The sequence below is a fragment of the Solanum dulcamara genome, chromosome 3 (genome assembly GCF_947179165.1).
Source record: "Solanum dulcamara chromosome 3, daSolDulc1.2, whole genome shotgun sequence".
Lineage (NCBI taxonomy): Eukaryota > Viridiplantae > Streptophyta > Magnoliopsida > Solanales > Solanaceae > Solanum > Solanum dulcamara.
Genome location: NC_077239.1, coordinates 72,470,018 through 72,488,702, shown reverse-complemented (window position 1 = coordinate 72,488,702; position 18,685 = coordinate 72,470,018). Strand labels below are relative to the sequence as shown.

General features: G+C 31.6%; 3 protein-coding genes across 4 annotated transcripts; 2 read left to right on the top strand and 1 right to left on the bottom strand.

Moving 5' to 3' along the window:
• Positions 1–6,343: 6,343 nt before the first annotated feature.
• Positions 6,344–10,895, top strand: LOC129882842 (protein WHAT'S THIS FACTOR 1 homolog, chloroplastic). Of its 2 annotated transcripts, none has more exons than XM_055957322.1 (2): positions 6,344–8,536; positions 8,636–10,895. In XM_055957322.1, the coding sequence occupies exon 1, from the start codon at positions 6,513–6,515 to the stop codon at positions 7,749–7,751; it is 1,239 nt and encodes a 412-aa protein (XP_055813297.1). In that variant the 5' UTR covers positions 6,344–6,512; the 3' UTR covers positions 7,752–8,536; positions 8,636–10,895. The 2 variants fall into 2 exon arrangements, with proteins under 2 accessions (XP_055813297.1, XP_055813298.1); XM_055957323.1 differs by having other exon boundaries at positions 6,344–8,540.
• Positions 10,125–10,895, top strand: LOC129882843 (uncharacterized). The gene has a single exon (XM_055957324.1). The coding sequence runs from the start codon at positions 10,239–10,241 to the stop codon at positions 10,713–10,715; it is 477 nt and encodes a 158-aa protein (XP_055813299.1). The 5' UTR covers positions 10,125–10,238; the 3' UTR covers positions 10,716–10,895.
• Positions 10,896–13,598: 2,703 nt separating this feature from the next.
• Positions 13,599–15,178, bottom strand: LOC129881754 (adenylate isopentenyltransferase 3, chloroplastic). The gene has a single exon (XM_055955865.1). The coding sequence runs from the start codon at positions 15,047–15,049 to the stop codon at positions 14,081–14,083; it is 969 nt and encodes a 322-aa protein (XP_055811840.1). The 5' UTR covers positions 15,050–15,178; the 3' UTR covers positions 13,599–14,080.
• Positions 15,179–18,685: the final 3,507 nt, after the last annotated feature.

Below are 18,685 nucleotides of genomic sequence, written 5' to 3'. Positions count from 1 at the left end.
CATCTTTGTGCGATGTGGTGGAGCAATTGGGACATATACCGCACACCCAAATATTCTAAGATGGGATATATTTGGCTCCCTTCCAAACGCCAACTGTAATGGGGAAAATTCATGATAATTTGTTGGCCTTACGCGCACAAGTGCTGCTGCATGCAAAATAGCATGCCCCCATACTGAAATAGGAAGTTTTGTCCTCATTAGCAATGGTCTAGCTATCCATTGGAGGCGTTTAATCAATGATTCCGCTAGACCATTTTGTGTATGTACATGAGCGACCGGATGCTCAACTTTTATTCCAATCGACATACAATAATCATTAAATGATTAAGATGTGAACTCACCAGCATTATCAAGACGAATTGTCTTTATTGCATAATCTGGAAATTGTGCTCTTAACCTTATAATTTGAGCTAACAATCTCGCAAAAGCCATGTTGCGAGTTGATAATAAGCACACATGTGACCATCTTGTAGATGCATCTATCAAGACCATATAATATTTAAATGGTCCACATGAAGGGTGAATTGGCCCACATATATCACCCTGTATACGTTTCAGAAACGCAGGGGATTCAATCCCAACCTTAGTTGCTGATGGTTTGATAATCAGTTTTCCTTGGGAACAAGCAACACAAGAGAATTCCTTAGATTTAAGAATTTTCTAATTCTTCAAAGTGTGCCCATGTGAATTCTCAATAATTCTGCGCATCATATTATAACCAGGATGGCCCAACCGGTCATGCCAAATGATAAAATCATCAGAATCAGTAAACCTTTTGTTTACAATGGCATGTGATTCAACAGTACCAATATTTGTATGGTACAACCCAGAAGAAAGTGCAAGTAATTTTTCGTGCACAATTTTCTTCTCCATATTTATTGTAGTAATATAAAGGTATTCAACCTTTCCTTCATTTGCAGTCTCAATATGATAGCCATTTTGGCGAATAACCTTGAAACTTAACAAGTTTCTTTGACACTTACTACAATATAATGCATTATCAATTACCAATATCGTTCCTCCAGGTAGTAATAAGGTTGCTTTTCCAGAGCCTTCAATTAATTTTGTACTACCAGATATTGTATTGACATAGTCCTTTTTCATAATCAAATGACAAAAATATTTCTTTTTTTTTAATATCGTATGAGTTGTGGCACTATCCAAAATGCACATATCTTCATTATTCATCTTGAATCCAATTGAAGACTGATAAATTTATTTATCTTCATAAAATAAAAATGCATTGTAAGAAATAAAATAAGTAACAAGTTTGCTAGAAAAACATAAGTCCCTTTTTTTTTTAAAGTTAAATTATGGTAATTTAAAATTTAAAAAATTATATGATTCAATTATGATGAATGTTACAATAATTTAGTTTATGGAATTATATACTTATTAACCTTAAATAAATATTATACACAAGTATTAAAAACAAATATAAAATATTATAAAACATTAATATAATATTATTCATCATGTATAGATAATTTGTTTATTGACAAAAATAATACAATCATTATATATTATTAATGTCTAAAACATTAACAAGAATAAATAGTTATTATAATGACATTTAAATAAGGCGAATATTATTTTTAGTAACAATATGATATTAAGATTAAATAATAGCACACTAATAGTAATTAATTACAACATTGTAAAATAGCACAATGTAATAAATAATATACAATTATCATAAAAATGTAACCTTGATTTTTTTTTTCTTCAAATACATAAACGTAAAAACACAATAATTCGAAGTACATGATAACATATTGAAAAACATGAAATTAAACATCAATTAAGATCCTTAAAAAAATCTTCAACCTCCAAATGAGTAATATCATTGAGGTCATTAAAATCATCATCCCTTAAGGCCATATTTGCTTCAATATTATCATTATTCAAAGGCCTTGCCTCAACATTATTTTCGAACGCCAAGTGTGACTCTATCCGAGCATTAGAAGAAGATGCACCACCACTATTTGCCTTTCTTTTAAAAGAATTTTGATAAAGTCTTACAAAATGCTCAGGCGTCCGACATTCATTTTTCCAGTGGCCTTTCATGCCACAACGATGACAGTTACTTTTTGAAGGGCCATTTTGAGAACTGATATTGTTCTCCCTTTTATGTTGACCACCACCACGACGATTATTATATCGTCCTCTGCCATTGCCACGCCCACGCACATTATTGTGACCTTGATATTTATTATGTCTTCTTTCAGACTGACCATGTGCTTTTACCATATTTGCCTCCGGTAACGGAGCAGTTCCAATGGGACGGGCTTCATGATTTTTCATTAAAAGGGCATTATGTTGTTCAGCCACCAGAAGGCATGATATCAATTCAGAGTATTTTTTTAAAACCCTTTTCACGGTATTGCTGCTGTAATATTACATTAGAGGCATGAAAAGTAGTTAGTGTCTTTTCTAACATGTCCTCATCATTTATATTTTCCCCACATAATTTTAATTGGGAAGTTATTCTAAATACAACAGAATTATACTCAATTACGGTTTTAAAATCTTGAAACCGTAAGTGCATCCACTCATAACGAGCCCTTGGCAATACCATTGCCCTGAGGTGGTCATACCTCCCTTTTAAGTCTTTCCACAATTCAAATGGATCTTTCACTGTCAAGTATTCCATTTTTAGGCTTTCATCTAGATGATGACGAAGGAAAATCATAGCCTTTGCTTTATCCTGACTTGATGCTGTATTTCCTTCAATTATAGCATCACCAAGACCCTTAGCGGTAAGGTGAATTTCAGCATCAAGTACCCATGACAAATAATTTTTATCAGAAATATCAAGTGCCACAAATTCCAATTTTGACAAGTTTGACATGATGAAAATTAATTTGAAAGTAACAAAGATAACTTAAAAATTAAATTTCTTTAGTAGATATACCTGATATAGAAGTTAATTTTCTGAAAAATTAGAGCTTCGTGCTGATAACGTGTTATGAATTAACTAACTTGACAATTTTATAAAGGAAGAAGAACAAGAGAATATGTATATAGAAAGTATTAATAGAGAGAGTAGTAATATAGAGAGAGTAATAGTAATTCTTTCTTTTATGTGTTTGTGTATTTTACATTGAAGTTTAAGGCTATATTTATAGCCATATTTACAAGTGGAGGAAAATATTAATGGGCATTTTACCCACTTAAAAAGTAAATGGACTATCCACCATTTTAAGTGGACAACCATTTTATTTGGTTGATATTACTTGGTTGATAATATTAGGCTAGTTGTCTAATGACTGATTGTATTTTTTTTTCATGAAAGGCAAAAAAGCAATTAATTAAGCATGAGTCATTAAGGTCCTTAAATCACATGAATATTGAGGTTTAGGTGAATTGTAGAGTCATTGCTTATGTAAGTGAAACAAACTCTTGTGATAATAATAAATGTGAACTATAAATCTTAGATGAACAATTATGGAAAATCATGCAAATTGCCTTCCTTTTGATATAATTAGATAATATAATAATAGCAACTTGCACTTCTCCACTTTTAAAAATTTACACGCGGGAATGTTACCAATATAAAATACTCTTACGGGAATGTTACCAATATAAAATACTCATATGATAAAATAATGTTAATCAATTGTTATAAATTGTAAGACTACAAGCTGTTCACGAGGAAAAAATTAAGCCATTAAAGGCGGTAGTTGGATAGGCTTAAAAACTAGTCAATAGATAGTTTAAAAATAGTTTGAATCAAATTTAGAATTAAAAATTGCTTATGTGTTTAAATTGAAATTGAATATAAATACAAATTATTGGTGAATATATCATAATAACAATTGAAAATGAAATGAATAAAAATGAATAAATAATATTCAGGTTGAGACGCAGATATCTCATTTTTTTAGAGAAGATTCATGTCCACTGTGGTATAATCTTCATCGATCAAGCAATATAATTCTTGATTTGTCTCTTCAAGGATATAATATGCCGACAACATCTTATAACTTAAACAACTCTAAATTAGTTGAAGAGTCCAAAATTTAAAAAAAAAAAACACATTTCTTCGATATAAAATTATTCTATTTTGTATAGTGAATATAAGTTGAAGATCTCTCTGCACCAAACTCATTCACTTCTCACCTTCTTTACATCTACGCAACACAAAGAAAGAAAATATCTTTTATATATTTGTAGTTTTTTTTCCTCACAAATAAATGTGAAGAAAGTGGATAGTAATCTGAGGTATATCAGGGTCATTAGTAGGATATGATAACACTCCATGATAGCTACATGAGTTACACCAATTTAGTTTAACGAATACTATTGTGCAGGGGCGGAACTATAATATACTAAGGGCAGTTAGTCGGACACCCTTCGTCAAAAATTTATAATGTATATATAAGTGAAATGATACTTTAAATGATTAAATATTATATTTTTGAACATCGTGAAATAATGAAATGGTTTAGCCTAGTAGTGTTAAGCGCCGAAGAAAAATAGCTGGTTCTGCATGTCACTGGTTCGAATCTAAGCGATTGCTGGATGTGTAAGCCTTTTTCGAAACATTATAAAAAGACCTCTTAATTACTTTCAAGATAATAGTTATAAACTTTTTATTTTGAAATAATTCAAAATTAATATACTTATTAAAATAATCCTCATGAATTAGAGACTTACAACTTAGAAATCCAAGAAAAAAAATAATTTAATAGAGTTTTAATCGATTTGAGTTTGACTTTTTAAAATTAAATTTTAAAAGTAATCATTAAATTTTAATTAAAATTAATAAGCAAATTCTAAAAATTTGCTATAATGCTACTAGAAAACATTTTTTTTAAAAACGCGTCTGATTCTACTCTCTATTTTTCATGGCTCGTTGTTGTTGTTGGTGTAAGTTTGAAGCATAAATTTTGATTTTATAATTTTCAGTGCACCCATTCGTCATTACTTATGCAATTTTTGAACGCACTTCAAAAAATTTCTGGCTCCATTATTGCTATTATGCATAATGAAAATATGATTTGCATTGAACCTTCACTTATTAAAACAATAACCTTTACTTCAAAGTTAGTAATGATCACAAACTTTTCTTATAACTGTTTAAGAAAAATGAAGTATCACTACTTACACACAATAATCAAGGTGTTGACATAAGTTTTGATAGTTAGCACATTACAATTTTGTGTTATCCCAAATTTTGTTAGTGTTTTTGAGAATAACTTAATTCTTATAGGAGGTGACCTACTCCCACACTCACATAGGTGAAATATGTCATTAAGAGATACATATTTTCATACGAGATACATACTTTCATTAAGAGTTCATAAACCAATCTCCACAAATCATTACAAGATAAATGAATTCAATCAAATAAAAAAAATATAATAATATATTTTTAAGAAGCCACCATATGATTCTTTTTTTTCTATGATTGAGTTTTCTCATATATGACTTAGAAATATTTGAACTTCATTTTTGCCTCCTGCGATGTGATTCAGGTCGTTTTCTTACAAATACCTTAGCTTATGAATCTGGAAGATCATACCAAGATTTAACACAATCATTATTAATAATATATCACTAATTAATGTGATCTCACAATACGATATTTTCTACTTATGAATCTAAATTTATCATTACAATAATAATTTTGTACTTTACTATGATATTTATATATCACACTAAATTAAAATAGGAGTAGATTTGCAAAATAAAATATTATTTCAAATAATAAATTTCTCAACCAATTCTTCATATACTAGCTGAAGTTGAACAACGAACTAAGTTTTCCTTTTTAGAGTTAATCATAAATAATTTTTTATTTTCAACAAATAACACCAAGTGCTCTTACATGCATTAAAAAGTCTTTGAGTATATCAAAGACATTTTTTCATAAACAAAAGTCATGATTGCACCAAATAAATATTTGCTTGTACTTGTTAAGTGCTTCTACTCAAATAAATATCATGACAAGTATAAACTCATATTTCTTTTATTAGACTAGAATATTATTTTTATTTACCATATAATGAAAATTCGATTGGAAGCACCACCCCCAAATAAGTTTTGCATTGAGCGATTCAAATTTAGTGGGGGCTTCGTAAATTTTGAACACCTGATGAAATTTTTTTTAAAAAAATCATTGTAAAACTATCTAAAGAGTTTTTTTCCTTTAAAAAAATATACGAAAATATGTATGATATTAGTTTCTAACCTGCACTTGTAAATCTTATATAATATTTTAAAAAAATAATCAAAATAATGATAATTTTAAAAAATCTAAATTTGTTATATAAAATTTAATAATTAATATAATATAAATTTTATAAAATAACCTTCCAACCATCCAAACATAGTAACCAACATCAACATTCAAACCCATTGTATTTGTATGACCCGAAGCCCAAATTAAACCCGTTCCAGTAGGAAGTTTTGCGGGTCGCCCCGAATCACTCAAAAACCCTAAACCCTAGAATCCTAAATTCATCTCATTTCTGTTCTTCGATTGTACCAAAATCCTAAACCCAGATATGCACTTCAGGAATCGTCTTGTACATTCACTCAGAAGCACAAACCATGAGTTTAGGGTTTTCATGCTATTCAAAGCATCAATTTCAAGCCTGAAAGTGGCATGGCGGAAGGACCCAAAGCTAGACCAAGCAATTGAAAACGACAAAAAGTGGAAGCAATGTGCAAGAGTTGTCAAAGAAGTGCTAAACGAGCCGGGTCAGGCAATCCCTCTTCACTATTTGGAGAAACGCCGTGAAAGATTGGGGTTGCAAGTAAAAATCAAGACATTTCTTGATTGGAACCCCGGTTTATTTGATAATTATCTGGATCGGGTCAGACCCAAATCAGAACCGGTCACATTTGTTCGACCCAGTGAAAGACTAAGACAATTCTTGGAAGAGGAGAGTAGGATTTTTGTTAATAATGAACCTTTATTGGTTTCTAAATTATGCAAACTTTTGATGATGTCTAAGGATAAGGTTGTAAGTGCAGATAAATTGGTACAGGTGAAGAGGGAATTCGGGTTCCCGAATGATCTTTTGGTAAATTTAGTGCCAAAATATCCAGAATACTATAACTTAATTGGTGAACCTGGGGAAGGGAAATCATTTTTGCAATTGGTTAGGTGGAACCCAGAGTTTGCGAAGTCGGTGATTGAGCTAAGAGCTGAGGAAGAATCAAGGTTAACAGGAATCAGAACTAGACCAGCATTTAACTGGAAACTTCCACCAGGTTTTTTCATTAGGAAGGAGGTGAGAGAGTGGATTCGAGATTGGATGGAGCTCCCTTATGTATCACCATATGCTGATGTATCACATTTGGATCAATCTTCACGAGAGATGGAGAAGAGGAACGTGGGGGTTTTCCATGAGTTGCTATCTCTTTCTCTTTATAAGCGGGTTCCCATCCCCATTTTAGGCAAGTTTAGTGATGAATATAGGTTTTCAAATGCATTCTCGAATGTATTTACTAGGCATTCGGGGATATTCTATACTTCATTGAAGTGTGGGATTAAAACCTCAATGCTTAGGGAAGCATACAAGGATGGTGAGCTGATAGATCGAGATCCACTTCTTGAGATTAAGGACAAATTTCTTGAGTTACTTGCTGAGGGCCACCGGCAGAAAGATGAGCGCTTGAGATTGCAGAGAGAGATGGTTCAGGAGGACATGAAAATGATGGCAGTTAACAATAATGAACTAGACTTACACAAAAATGAAGAGGAGCTATTGGATGAGGAGGAAGATGCAGTGCTTTGAATGCTAGTTTCATCTTGAAAGGCAAGCTGGGCATAAATATAATTGCTAGTGATGTCAGAACAGGGAGTCCTAGTATGTAGTTTTGCAAGCCAAAGCCCGATATAATTTCCTGGGTTTTCTGTGAGGGGATTTTCATTTTGATGATGCTACATTTCAGAGAAGACTTTTTTTAATTATAAAAGAAGCCAAAAGATGCCTTGCATGATTAAGTTGTTTATATCAAGTCATTCTTTTCTCCGCAAACTTATACTTGCCTTGGGACTTGGGTTTTACCATACTCTTGTGCAATTTTTTGTTATAATGGTGACTTTTGACTCACAAAGCCGAGAGTTCTGGGAAATGTGCCACTGCTCATTTTCAGTTGAAATTAATAGAATGCATATGATCTAGTAGACACTGTGTTGCAAAGCAACTGCATCATTTCAATTTTCCGGGACAATTTGTTGACAAACCCAGCTTCATAAGCTGATATTCATTTCTGGACTTTCTGATTTTAGCAAGTTCCCTTCCTGCCTCCCGGTCTGCCCATATTCAATAGATAACAAATCTATGCACCAAAATATGGCAGATGGATCTGGATATTTGTCCTAGAAGCCCTCTAGCAATTGTTACTTTCATCTGGTTCATCATGCATGGTTCAGTTAATAGTTGCAACTTGCAAACAGTTGAGAGAACCTACATAGCTTCTGAACTGAGATTCTACGTCTCCACATCAAAACAGAATGCTCTGCTGCTGATTAGGGTCACCAAAAGGACAAATTCCAGCAGGAAGGAGGGAAGATCCAGTGGGTAGCCAGAGATTTGATTTGGTCTTTAATGCAACAAGTTAGAAGTTTCAATATTATTCAGAAAAAAAACTGATTGGATGAATTTTCCTCTTGCAGGCATCTTCAATTCAATGTCGATGGTTGCATTGGAAGGGAGAATTTGAGCATTGAGGATGAAGAATTCACAATAAAATTTGAGTGGTGCAATATGGATTATGGTATTCTGTTGCCAACCTACAAATATAACCTGGCTTTGTAGACGAGGCAACCCTCGTATAGACTCAGTGCATAATGAAATGTTGTGATTCTAGGATCGTGGAACTAGAGATGTAATATGAGGCGATAAAATCTTTTATCATACCGAAGCTTCTTACTCCAAAAGTAAATAAATAGAAGAGTGAGGAGGGTTTTTTGGGATTAGCACATTTTTTGACAATATGAACTATCCTGGTGTCATCATAGCTGCCAGAAACTATCTCATGTATTTGCTTCTAAATTTCTTGAAAGTACTAATATTTTACGATCTCAAAGTTTCCTGAGGAGTTACAATTTGTAATTTGATTTCATAAAGATAGTTGAGGGCTGTAGGTAGTGGACCTGCATTTATCTCTTGGTATTGGATGTATGTTATGTTTATCGCATACTCCTTGATCCTGCTATACGTCATTTTTCTTTTTCCGTTTCCAAAATTTTGTTCATAAGAATTTTTTGCAACATCTACCCAAGCTTATCTATTTAGGGGTGTAGGCACACATTTGTACCTCAATAATGCTGACCTATGTACTCATGCCACGGTTTGTGTTTGTGCAGTAAACAGAGTTACTTTTGTTTGTTCAAACCCTTTTTTTAATCACCAAGGCTTACAGTCTACTGGTGATATCAATGGGAGTCTGCCACCCAATAAGTGTGAGTTTAATTCTTGCTATCGTCCTCCCCCTTGCTTGATCCCCCAATGTAATAGAAATTCTTATCGTATTTGAGCACTCTTAGAAATAAAACCCAGGCCCTTCTCATTGTGAATGATATATCTTATAGTTTGCTTTGTCTTTATGTTTTTCAACAGCTAATGTTTTTGTCTAATTCTTTATATCATAGGCTTTTACTTATTCGTAGAGATCTTTGATTTTGGAACACGATCTGATCCTATGATCTAGCTGATAACATTGTAGACGGTCAAATAGTTTTGGAATAATAAGCTTATCAGAAACATTGGATATGGTAAAATCTCCCTATGGCATTTCTCATTCTGGCATGACTTGTCCCCTTCCTCAACAGGTCCTAGATAAGGAGTACTGGAAATACACAACAAAAGGAGGGACTTTTAATATTTCTGTTTATTTGTTTATTTTTTATCAGTTAGGAAGGTTTCAGTTGAATCAATTTTTGTCTTTCTCAAGTAAACATTACTTGAGAAGAAAAGCACCCTTCACACAAAAAGAATGAGGCTTTCTCAACCATGGACCTAATATGCTCTACTGTATGTACCATATCTGTTTTTCAACCTTTTTTGGCTGATGAAACCTGAAAATCAATACCTAACTTGAATAACATGAAAAACTTGTGAATGCAGGTTTAGTCTATATAAGTGAAACTAAAGGATAGACTCTTGGCAGGAGGTAAGTACTTGACTTGCTAGCTGTTAGTGAGGAACATAACAGAAGACCTTGAAAGCTGTTTTTGTTCCTAGTGTCAGTAGAAGAACGTTCTGTCAATCAGGGAGATGGACATACATAGCATCCCGAAGATAGTATTGATTGTGGTATTATTCCTAGTGGTGCACCCAAGTGGATCAAGAAGCCAATGGGTGACTAACCAACCTAGTCCTCTTTGTCCCTCTCAATTTGCACTAGTGAATCATGCATGTTCGTTGCTCCCATTTGTTCCGGTGTCTCCTCCATCTCCACCATCATCCCCTTCTTTGCTAGTAGCCCCACCTCCTCCTCCCAGCCCTCCAGAAAGAAGACACAGACACAGGCATGATCGACACCACGGGCATAGGGAAAGTTCTGCAGAAGAGAACTGCTGCAGGTGGATGAGACAAGTCGACAGCGAATGTGTGTGTGATCTGCTGATTCGTTTGCCTTTGTTCCTGTCTAGGCCTGTCCACCAGTACACAATCATGGTTGATCCAGCTTGCAATATTACGTTCGAGTGCGGTTCGAGGGTTGAGAATCATATGTTAACCCCTTTCCCCTGATACTCCATCTCAATACACCTTGACTTGTGATGTTTTAAGTTTATTAACTACATCTTGAAATTAAAAAAAAAGTTAAGAAAGTAGAGTAACCTAGTATTTTCGTTTAATGCCTTATGAAAATGTATGTAATGTGTAGCTGAAGTAAAAGAAATAAAAGTTATGTATCCATCTTCATCAAAATTTGTGTTAATCTTTGTAACTTTCTACTCCCTTCATTTCAATTTAAGTGTTTTAGTTTGACCAGATACGACGTTTAAAAAAGAAAGGGAGATTTGTGTTAATATTTCCATATATTTGCTTCCAAAAGATTTATCAATTCCAAAATTCTAGCTACACTAAATTAAAATTTTAAAAAATTATGTACAGCTCTCTTCTCGAGTATTTTCATTTTGGTAATCAATTAAAAGAGAGAGAAGTACATAAATCATTTTTCTTTTATTGTTTATTAATTTTATTTAATTTAGTTTAGCTAAAATTTTGTGATTGTCAAATCTTTTGGGAGCGAGCAAATATATGAAAATATTAGTTGTTCTAACAATGAATAGGATCTTATTTTAGTTGATTAAATTTAACCCTTAATTTTAAAGTGGGACATGTGTCTCCTATTCAAATAAGAATTTCGGAAAATAAATACAAAGAGAAATGGACCGGAGTGCCATGCATACTTATATTAGTTATATATGCAACAAAAAGAAGTACATAAATGTAAATTACATTCATTTTAGGGAAATTCTTAATAGGAAGTTCTTCTCCCGAATGGGGCTCTACACAGCATAAAATTAAAATAGTCAGACTTTAATATGAGTATCTTTACCATCGACATTAAATAATATTTGAAAAGACACCATTCTCTTTGGCCTTACATCTGGTGCGCAAGTAAATGACAAAATAAATAAATTAGCTTCTGGTAAGTCAATCAAATACATACAACTAAACTATGTCTTTGAATAAATGATCAATATATATATACACACACTATAGCCCATATAGCCACTACTAAATTTGATGGGACTTTCCCTCTTTATAAATGAAATATTAAAAAATAAATTAGCTTCTGGTAAGTCAATCAAATACATACAACTTTTATAAACTATGTCTTTGAATAAATGATCAATATATATATACACACACTATAGCTCATATAGCCACTACTAAATTTGATGGGACTTTCCTTCTTTCTAAATGAAATATTAAAAAAAATTAAGAAGATGATTGTTAAAACCTCCAATTGTATGAGGTGGTGTAACATGTTAGTTCACTATCAACAAATAGCACACATGAGGAATAAAGTAGTGTTGGACTAGTAGTATCATAGTATACCCAAAAAATTTAATAATATGGAATTACATGCTGATTATGCCTGATTGATTAGTTTGAGTTTATTCCCACCTTAAGAAAATTGCTTACTATTCACAATGAGTAACTAAAATAGAAGAAAAGGAGAACCTTATGCTTTCCTTCAATTTATGTTGTATAAAAAAAATAGACATAATATATTGGACAAACACTTTAACTTGGCTTTAACTAAAACCAAATACTTTAATTTTGATTATGTACATTTAGACATTTCAACTTATTTTTACTGTATCAGTTGAACTGTTGAACTTACCAAATCATAATCTAGACACTTCTATAATTTATGTTCCACATCAACATAAATAGGGTTTCTATGATACACAATAAGATAAATTAGAATGTTTAGTTGTCAGTTGACACCAAATTAAGGTGTCTAAATATGTTTTCTGAAAGTTATAATGTTTACTTACTAACTAAGACCAAATTTGAGTGGCTGTTTATGTATTATGCCTAAATAGTATTTATACAATCAAGTTATTAAAAAATAATGTAAATTAAATAACTTTATATATAGTACTCCAAGCATTTATTAATAACATACTATAACTGATTAAATTATTTTGATATATAAAAATTATTTATATTATCCGTATCATAAAAATTCATTCGAAAAAAATACTTAAATTAATGGATCCTTGACCTCAACAGAAGAAAATTTAGATAGTCAATCAAAATTGAATTACAAAATTTTTCCAATAGATAACAATAAGCTTACTTACTATCAATATTTCATTTTTTCCAATATTATTACATCGTGATAATGGAACATGCACTTACACTGTGTAGCAAAATATCTGCAACTAATATTATGTTATGATGTCCAGTCACAAAAAATAAAAATAAATGTAGATATTTTCTTTTGATTTCTTCATACTACCAATCCCATCCAACTAATAAAAATGAGATGGCTCTTATCCTTTTGATATGACAAATTGTAAATGACAGCTGCCTCATATCATATGTGGGGTTTTATGTGTACGAAGTACTTTCTTCGTTTTAATTTTTGTGATTTTATTTAACTAGGTATAACGTTTAATACAAAAATTGAATTTTTTATAATTTTAATTAATGTATTTTAATATTTGTGTAATTATAAAATAATTCATTAAGAGTAAGCAATTATTATCCCCACTTTTTGTGATATTTATGTTATTTTTATTATTATTACCAATAAGTTCTGCCTAAATACGGGCCAAAAATGAAAGAAGCCCCATTTTTTTAATTTTCAGAACATTTTTAATTCCAACAATTTCTTATTGCCCTTTAATGATACTGACTTATAAGAATAACATTTCATGTTTATGACTATAAGATAGGATACTTTTAATATGTTATACACAACTTCAACTTAAGAGTAACGATTCAAAAGTTTTTTTTTACGTTTTTGGATTCTCATCCGGACAGTACAATTAAACTAAGACATGTAAATTAAAATAGAAGTAGTATTAATTAATTAGTTCTTAAACATAAAAGAATTACTTGCAAACATTCCACAACCATTCATAAATTTTTATTTTATAATCTGTGTCAATTATTATTGTAGCAAAAGTGTTACAGTCTTATGTAGTTACAATAGTGATCAGTGAAAAATAAAATAAACAATATATGATTGCTAAATAGCTAGCTGGTAGTGGACATATATGAATGTTATCTCCCAAAAATGGTGATCATGCTCAACTAAGGTACAAAAAAAGTCTTCAGATTAATGCATGCACACAAACTTTTTTTTTTTTTAAATTAATCGTTAAAAACACACCTTAATTATCATTTTCTTCGTAAGTTTCATACCTCAAATATCTAATTATTTCCTTTACATGTCTAAACTATCACTACCATTGTATTAAAAATACGCCTCAATGCTGAGCAGACGTGTGTAGGCCAACTCAGCATCGAGGTGTATTTTAATACAAATGAGTGATAGTTTAAGTCGATAAATGGAATAATGTATAGTTGAGAAATGAAATGGGGAAAAATAATAATAATTTAAGTGTTTTTGACTCGTTAATTTTTTAATAGTGAGATGCGGCTGCTATGACTGATGATGCAATGGCTGTCCCATCAGTTTTATAAACCATTGAATTCCTATAATTTTCGTATAAAAATTTCGCCACAATCTTTCTGCTCTGTCCCATCACCATATTCTTCCATATTTCCTCCGCGTCTTCTTCCTCTGCTTTTCTCTGTTTTCGAAAAACTTCGGTTGCATCTAATCGATGGATTTTCCATCCTTTAACGTTGATTAATCGTTTTATTTTATCTAATTGTTTACTTGCTAGTATACAATTATTGATCTTCACTTCATTAATTGCTTCCTTTAGCAGCCTCTCGCGAGTCTGCTTGTCCATGGAATTTGATAGTTCAGCACGAAAGTAACTGTCAAATTCCGGGACACCAATGGCTTTACGTATGCCTTTGGTGTAATCTGTGTTTTTTGGATTGAATATTTTTCTTACCTCATCCACCATTCCTTGATCGACCATTTTGTCTACTCGTTCGTATAAGAACGAATTTAGCACGTTCATAGACGCATCAACCCATAGGAAACAAAAATCGTACCTCGTACTAAAATTGTTGTGGACAAATGCCTCGATGAACGAATTTGATCCTCCAACGATGATAGGAAGTTTCTCGCGGTTGGTTATAGAATTAACAGTACATGAAGCCATGTTGCAGAAGTTTTTAGTGGTGAATTCTTTGTAAGGATCAATTACACCTAGAAGATGATGTGGTATACCGCAACGTTCTTCTTCTGTTATTTTGTTAGTCGCGATATCAAGACCTTTGTACACTTGTATTTTGTCGCAATTTACTATTTCTCCATTGAATTGAGTGGCTATGTCTATAGAGAGTCTTGATTTTCCGGCACCGGTGACTCCCATGACCACCACAACCTTGTCCTTTTGAAGAAAATTTCGAAATTGTAGCAAATTTGGCCATACTTGTTTGCACATTTGTGCAGAGCTCATCATACTAATCATAACAAAATAGTAATAACTATTTCTCAGTCGACGTAAGAGTTTATGACTCTGGCAAGAATGGGGTACGGAGAGAAGTACCTTATATGAATTCAAATGCGGCAAATTGACAATGTGTTGCTTTGAAGAAAGAAATGCTTCTTCTATGAGGCTTTAGATGGTTATGGTTTGTCAGCTTTATATAATGGCCCAAAAGCTAAGGGAATATTACAATGATACAGCAATCATTGGTTCATGAAAAAAAATTGTCATATACAAGTCCCAATAGTTGAAAGTGGGATTTAAAGTTTTTTTTTTTTTTGAATTAGGAAAAAAAAAACAGTGTCTTTTGGCTTGAAATCAATTTTTAATATTTTGAAAGTCAGATCAGTATATCATATCAAACGGTTTAGTTTGATTTTGAAATTTATCGATTTGATTTATCAGTTATTAGTTTATAGTAATGCTAAATTATTATAGAATCATTAAGATATCGATTTATTGATTATCGATTGTTATCGGTTTAACCATTAAGAGTTCTCACAAAAATAATTGAATATCACTTAGAAACAAGGTGACAAACCAAATAAAAGTTAAATTTTTCATATACTGAGTGGTATAAATATAGTTTATTAATTTACTATTGGATTACCGGCTAACCTATTAAGAAAAAATTCTAAAATATTAAACACCGATAACACCATATGAAAAAAAAATAATCAAAATCGTTACCGAAATCGCTAACCAATAACACATTATTGATAAACTAATATTTTTTTTTAATTTGAGTTATTGATTTTAATTCGATTTTGAACGATCCTAAATCACTGTATATTTTTTAAAAAAGAATAATCAAAATACCTAACTTTTTTTGTTCAAAAACTATTTTTTTTGATAAAAGTTGAACCAAAATAAAATTCAAGCGCCGCTCCTAGTGTTTCTTCTTTTTTGTATTTTGGTTTTCTTTTCTTTTATCTTTCCTATTTTGAGTTTTCTTTTTAAAAGAGAAGTCTTTTTTTGGACACTGTGGACGGTGTTAAAGTAGGTACCTTTATTTTATATTAACCAATCGTGGAATAACCAATACATTAATGAGCAGTATTGAAGATAGAAAGTTACTACCGCTATCCTAATTTACGTGATATCTTTTTGTAAATAATAAATTTACAGAAATATTTTATGTATTATTTTATAGTTTAATAATACATTAATTTGTCAACTTGGAATAACCAATCGTGGAGTTAGTGAGCAGTATTGAAGGTAGAAAGTTACTCCCGCGATCCTAATTTACGTGATATCTTTCTGTAAACAATAAATTTTTGAGTCGAGAAAAATAAACAATCAAGACCGGAAAATTGAAGTGATAAATAGTAATATTTAATTTCAAAATATAATGCGTGTTACAATCTCTATGATAATCCTCTGATTCTTCAAATAATATGGAATATATTGAATTTGAATTTGATTTAGAGTCAAAGGCTTGAATAGCTTGATCTTGAATCTTCGCTTTTAAATTTGGATTTGAATTATTCATCACGAACAATTGTACAGTTATGACGAATAATAAATATGAACAAGTAACTTGATCTTGAACTTCTTGATATTTTTCTTCGTTTTTGATCTTGAACTTGAACTTGAATTTGATTACTTGAACTTTGTAGCTTTGTAGAGAATTTGCGGTCTTTGATTCACGAGCTCTCTTCTTGATTTTTGTTCTTTTTTCTCCACCCTCTGAGAATAATGAGGACCCCTATTTATAGTTATAGGGAGTGGTATGCGGGTGTAATTTGATTGGTTGGTTTGAACTGACCAATCCAGTTTTTTTAGTGAAGAGATTTAATTTGATTAGTCAGGACATGTCACAAATACACGTGACATTATTCTAGTGACTCATTTAATTTGACTTAGATTGCCACATAACTTTGACACGTGACATGATTTTAGTGGCTTATTTAATTTGACTTGGATTGCCACATAATTTTGGCACATGACATGATTCTAATGACTCATTTAATTTGACTTGGATTGCCATATAGCCTTGATACGTGGTGTGATTTTAGTGGCTCATTTAATTTGACTTGAATTGCCACATAACTTTGACAATGGTGTGCTTTTAGTGGATCATTTATTTGACTTGGATTGCCACATCATTTGGACTATTTTTCTTGAATTTAATATAGTCCAAACTAATTTACGAATTTAAATCAAATATAATTTTAATGTTTACAAATGTCCCCTACTTCAAGTATTGTCAAAATATTTTATTTTTTTGAAGACTGGACTTGAAGTATTATTATAATTGAGATCAATATTAAATTATACATGTAAATCTCGCACGCCATAATCGGATAAAGACCAAAAATTGAAGGACCTTATATAAGTATGGTGATCGGAGTTATAATAATAATAATGATTATATTCTTTAAGTTTGAAACCATAATCCACTTAGAGAGATAGTTAATGTCGGTCAATGACTACAATTAGTAGTTCAATAATTCAAATCATTTTAGGAGTATAATTGTTTTAAGTGCTTCACATGAAAACAAATACTTCCACAACAATCTTAGGGATCTCTATAAATAGAGATATGCTCTTCATATTTTGTATCAAGTGCAGTGTTGCAAGCCACAATGAGGAAGCACAATATAAGGTAATTTCTTCTCCTCCCTTTTTTGGACCGTGGGTCCTTTTTTTTGGAGAGAATAAATTTGTACCATTCCACTAGAGTTCTAACCCAAAAAGTAATTATAGTTACTTTGGGAGAATGACTCCCTCACCATCACTATTTATTTATAAATAGACTCTCTCCTTTTATTTATTTCTTATCTTTGGCATTGACAATTTTGATGCTCCTTTTTGCATACACTCTTAAGTTCATCAAGATACAAGGTACATTTTTTTTTGCAAGTAAAAATATTACTTCATATACAATGAACTTTTATTCTATTGGAGTCAAAGGTGCTGCATTGTTTGAGCCAATAATTTTACACTATCTTTGACAAAGACTTTACACCGATTGAATCAAATGCATCACATAGTCTAAGCCAAAGACTTTACACCGTATGAGACAAAGACTTTACATGATTTATGGCGAAGACTTCACACCATCTGAGTCAAAGGCATCAAATAGTCCAAGCCAAAGACTTTATACCGTCTGAGGTAAAGACTTTATATGATTTGTGGCAAAGACTTTACACCATCTGAATCAAAGGCGTCACATAGTCCAAATCAAAGATTTTACATCGTCTGAGGCAAAAACTTTATATGATTTGTGGCAAAGACTTTACACCGTCTGAGTCAAAGATATTACATAGTCCAAGACAAAGACATTACACCGTTTGAGGCAAAGACTTTATATAATTTATGGCAAAGACTTTACACCGTTTGAGTCAAAGATATCAAATAGTCCAAGTCAAAGACATTACATGATTTGTGGCAAAGATTTTACACCATCTGAATCAAAGACATCACATAGTACAAACCAAAGACTTTACATTGTCTGAGGAAAATATTTTATATGATTTGTGGCAAAGACTTTATATGATTTGTGGCAAAGACTTTATATGATTTGTGGCAAAGACTTTACATCGTTTGAGTCAAAGATATCAAATAGTCCAAGAAAAAGACTTTACATCATCTGAGGCAAAAACTTTATATGAT

What these genes read in the sequence shown, in the direction of transcription:
- LOC129882842 (XM_055957322.1), top strand. Translation starts at nt 6,513, where the DNA reads ATGCACTTCAGGAATCGTCTTGTACATTCACTCAGAAGCACAAACCAT.
- LOC129882843 (XM_055957324.1), top strand. Translation starts at nt 10,239, where the DNA reads ATGGACATACATAGCATCCCGAAGATAGTATTGATTGTGGTATTATTC.
- LOC129881754 (XM_055955865.1), bottom strand. Translation starts at nt 15,049, where the DNA reads ATGATTAGTATGATGAGCTCTGCACAAATGTGCAAACAAGTATGGCCA.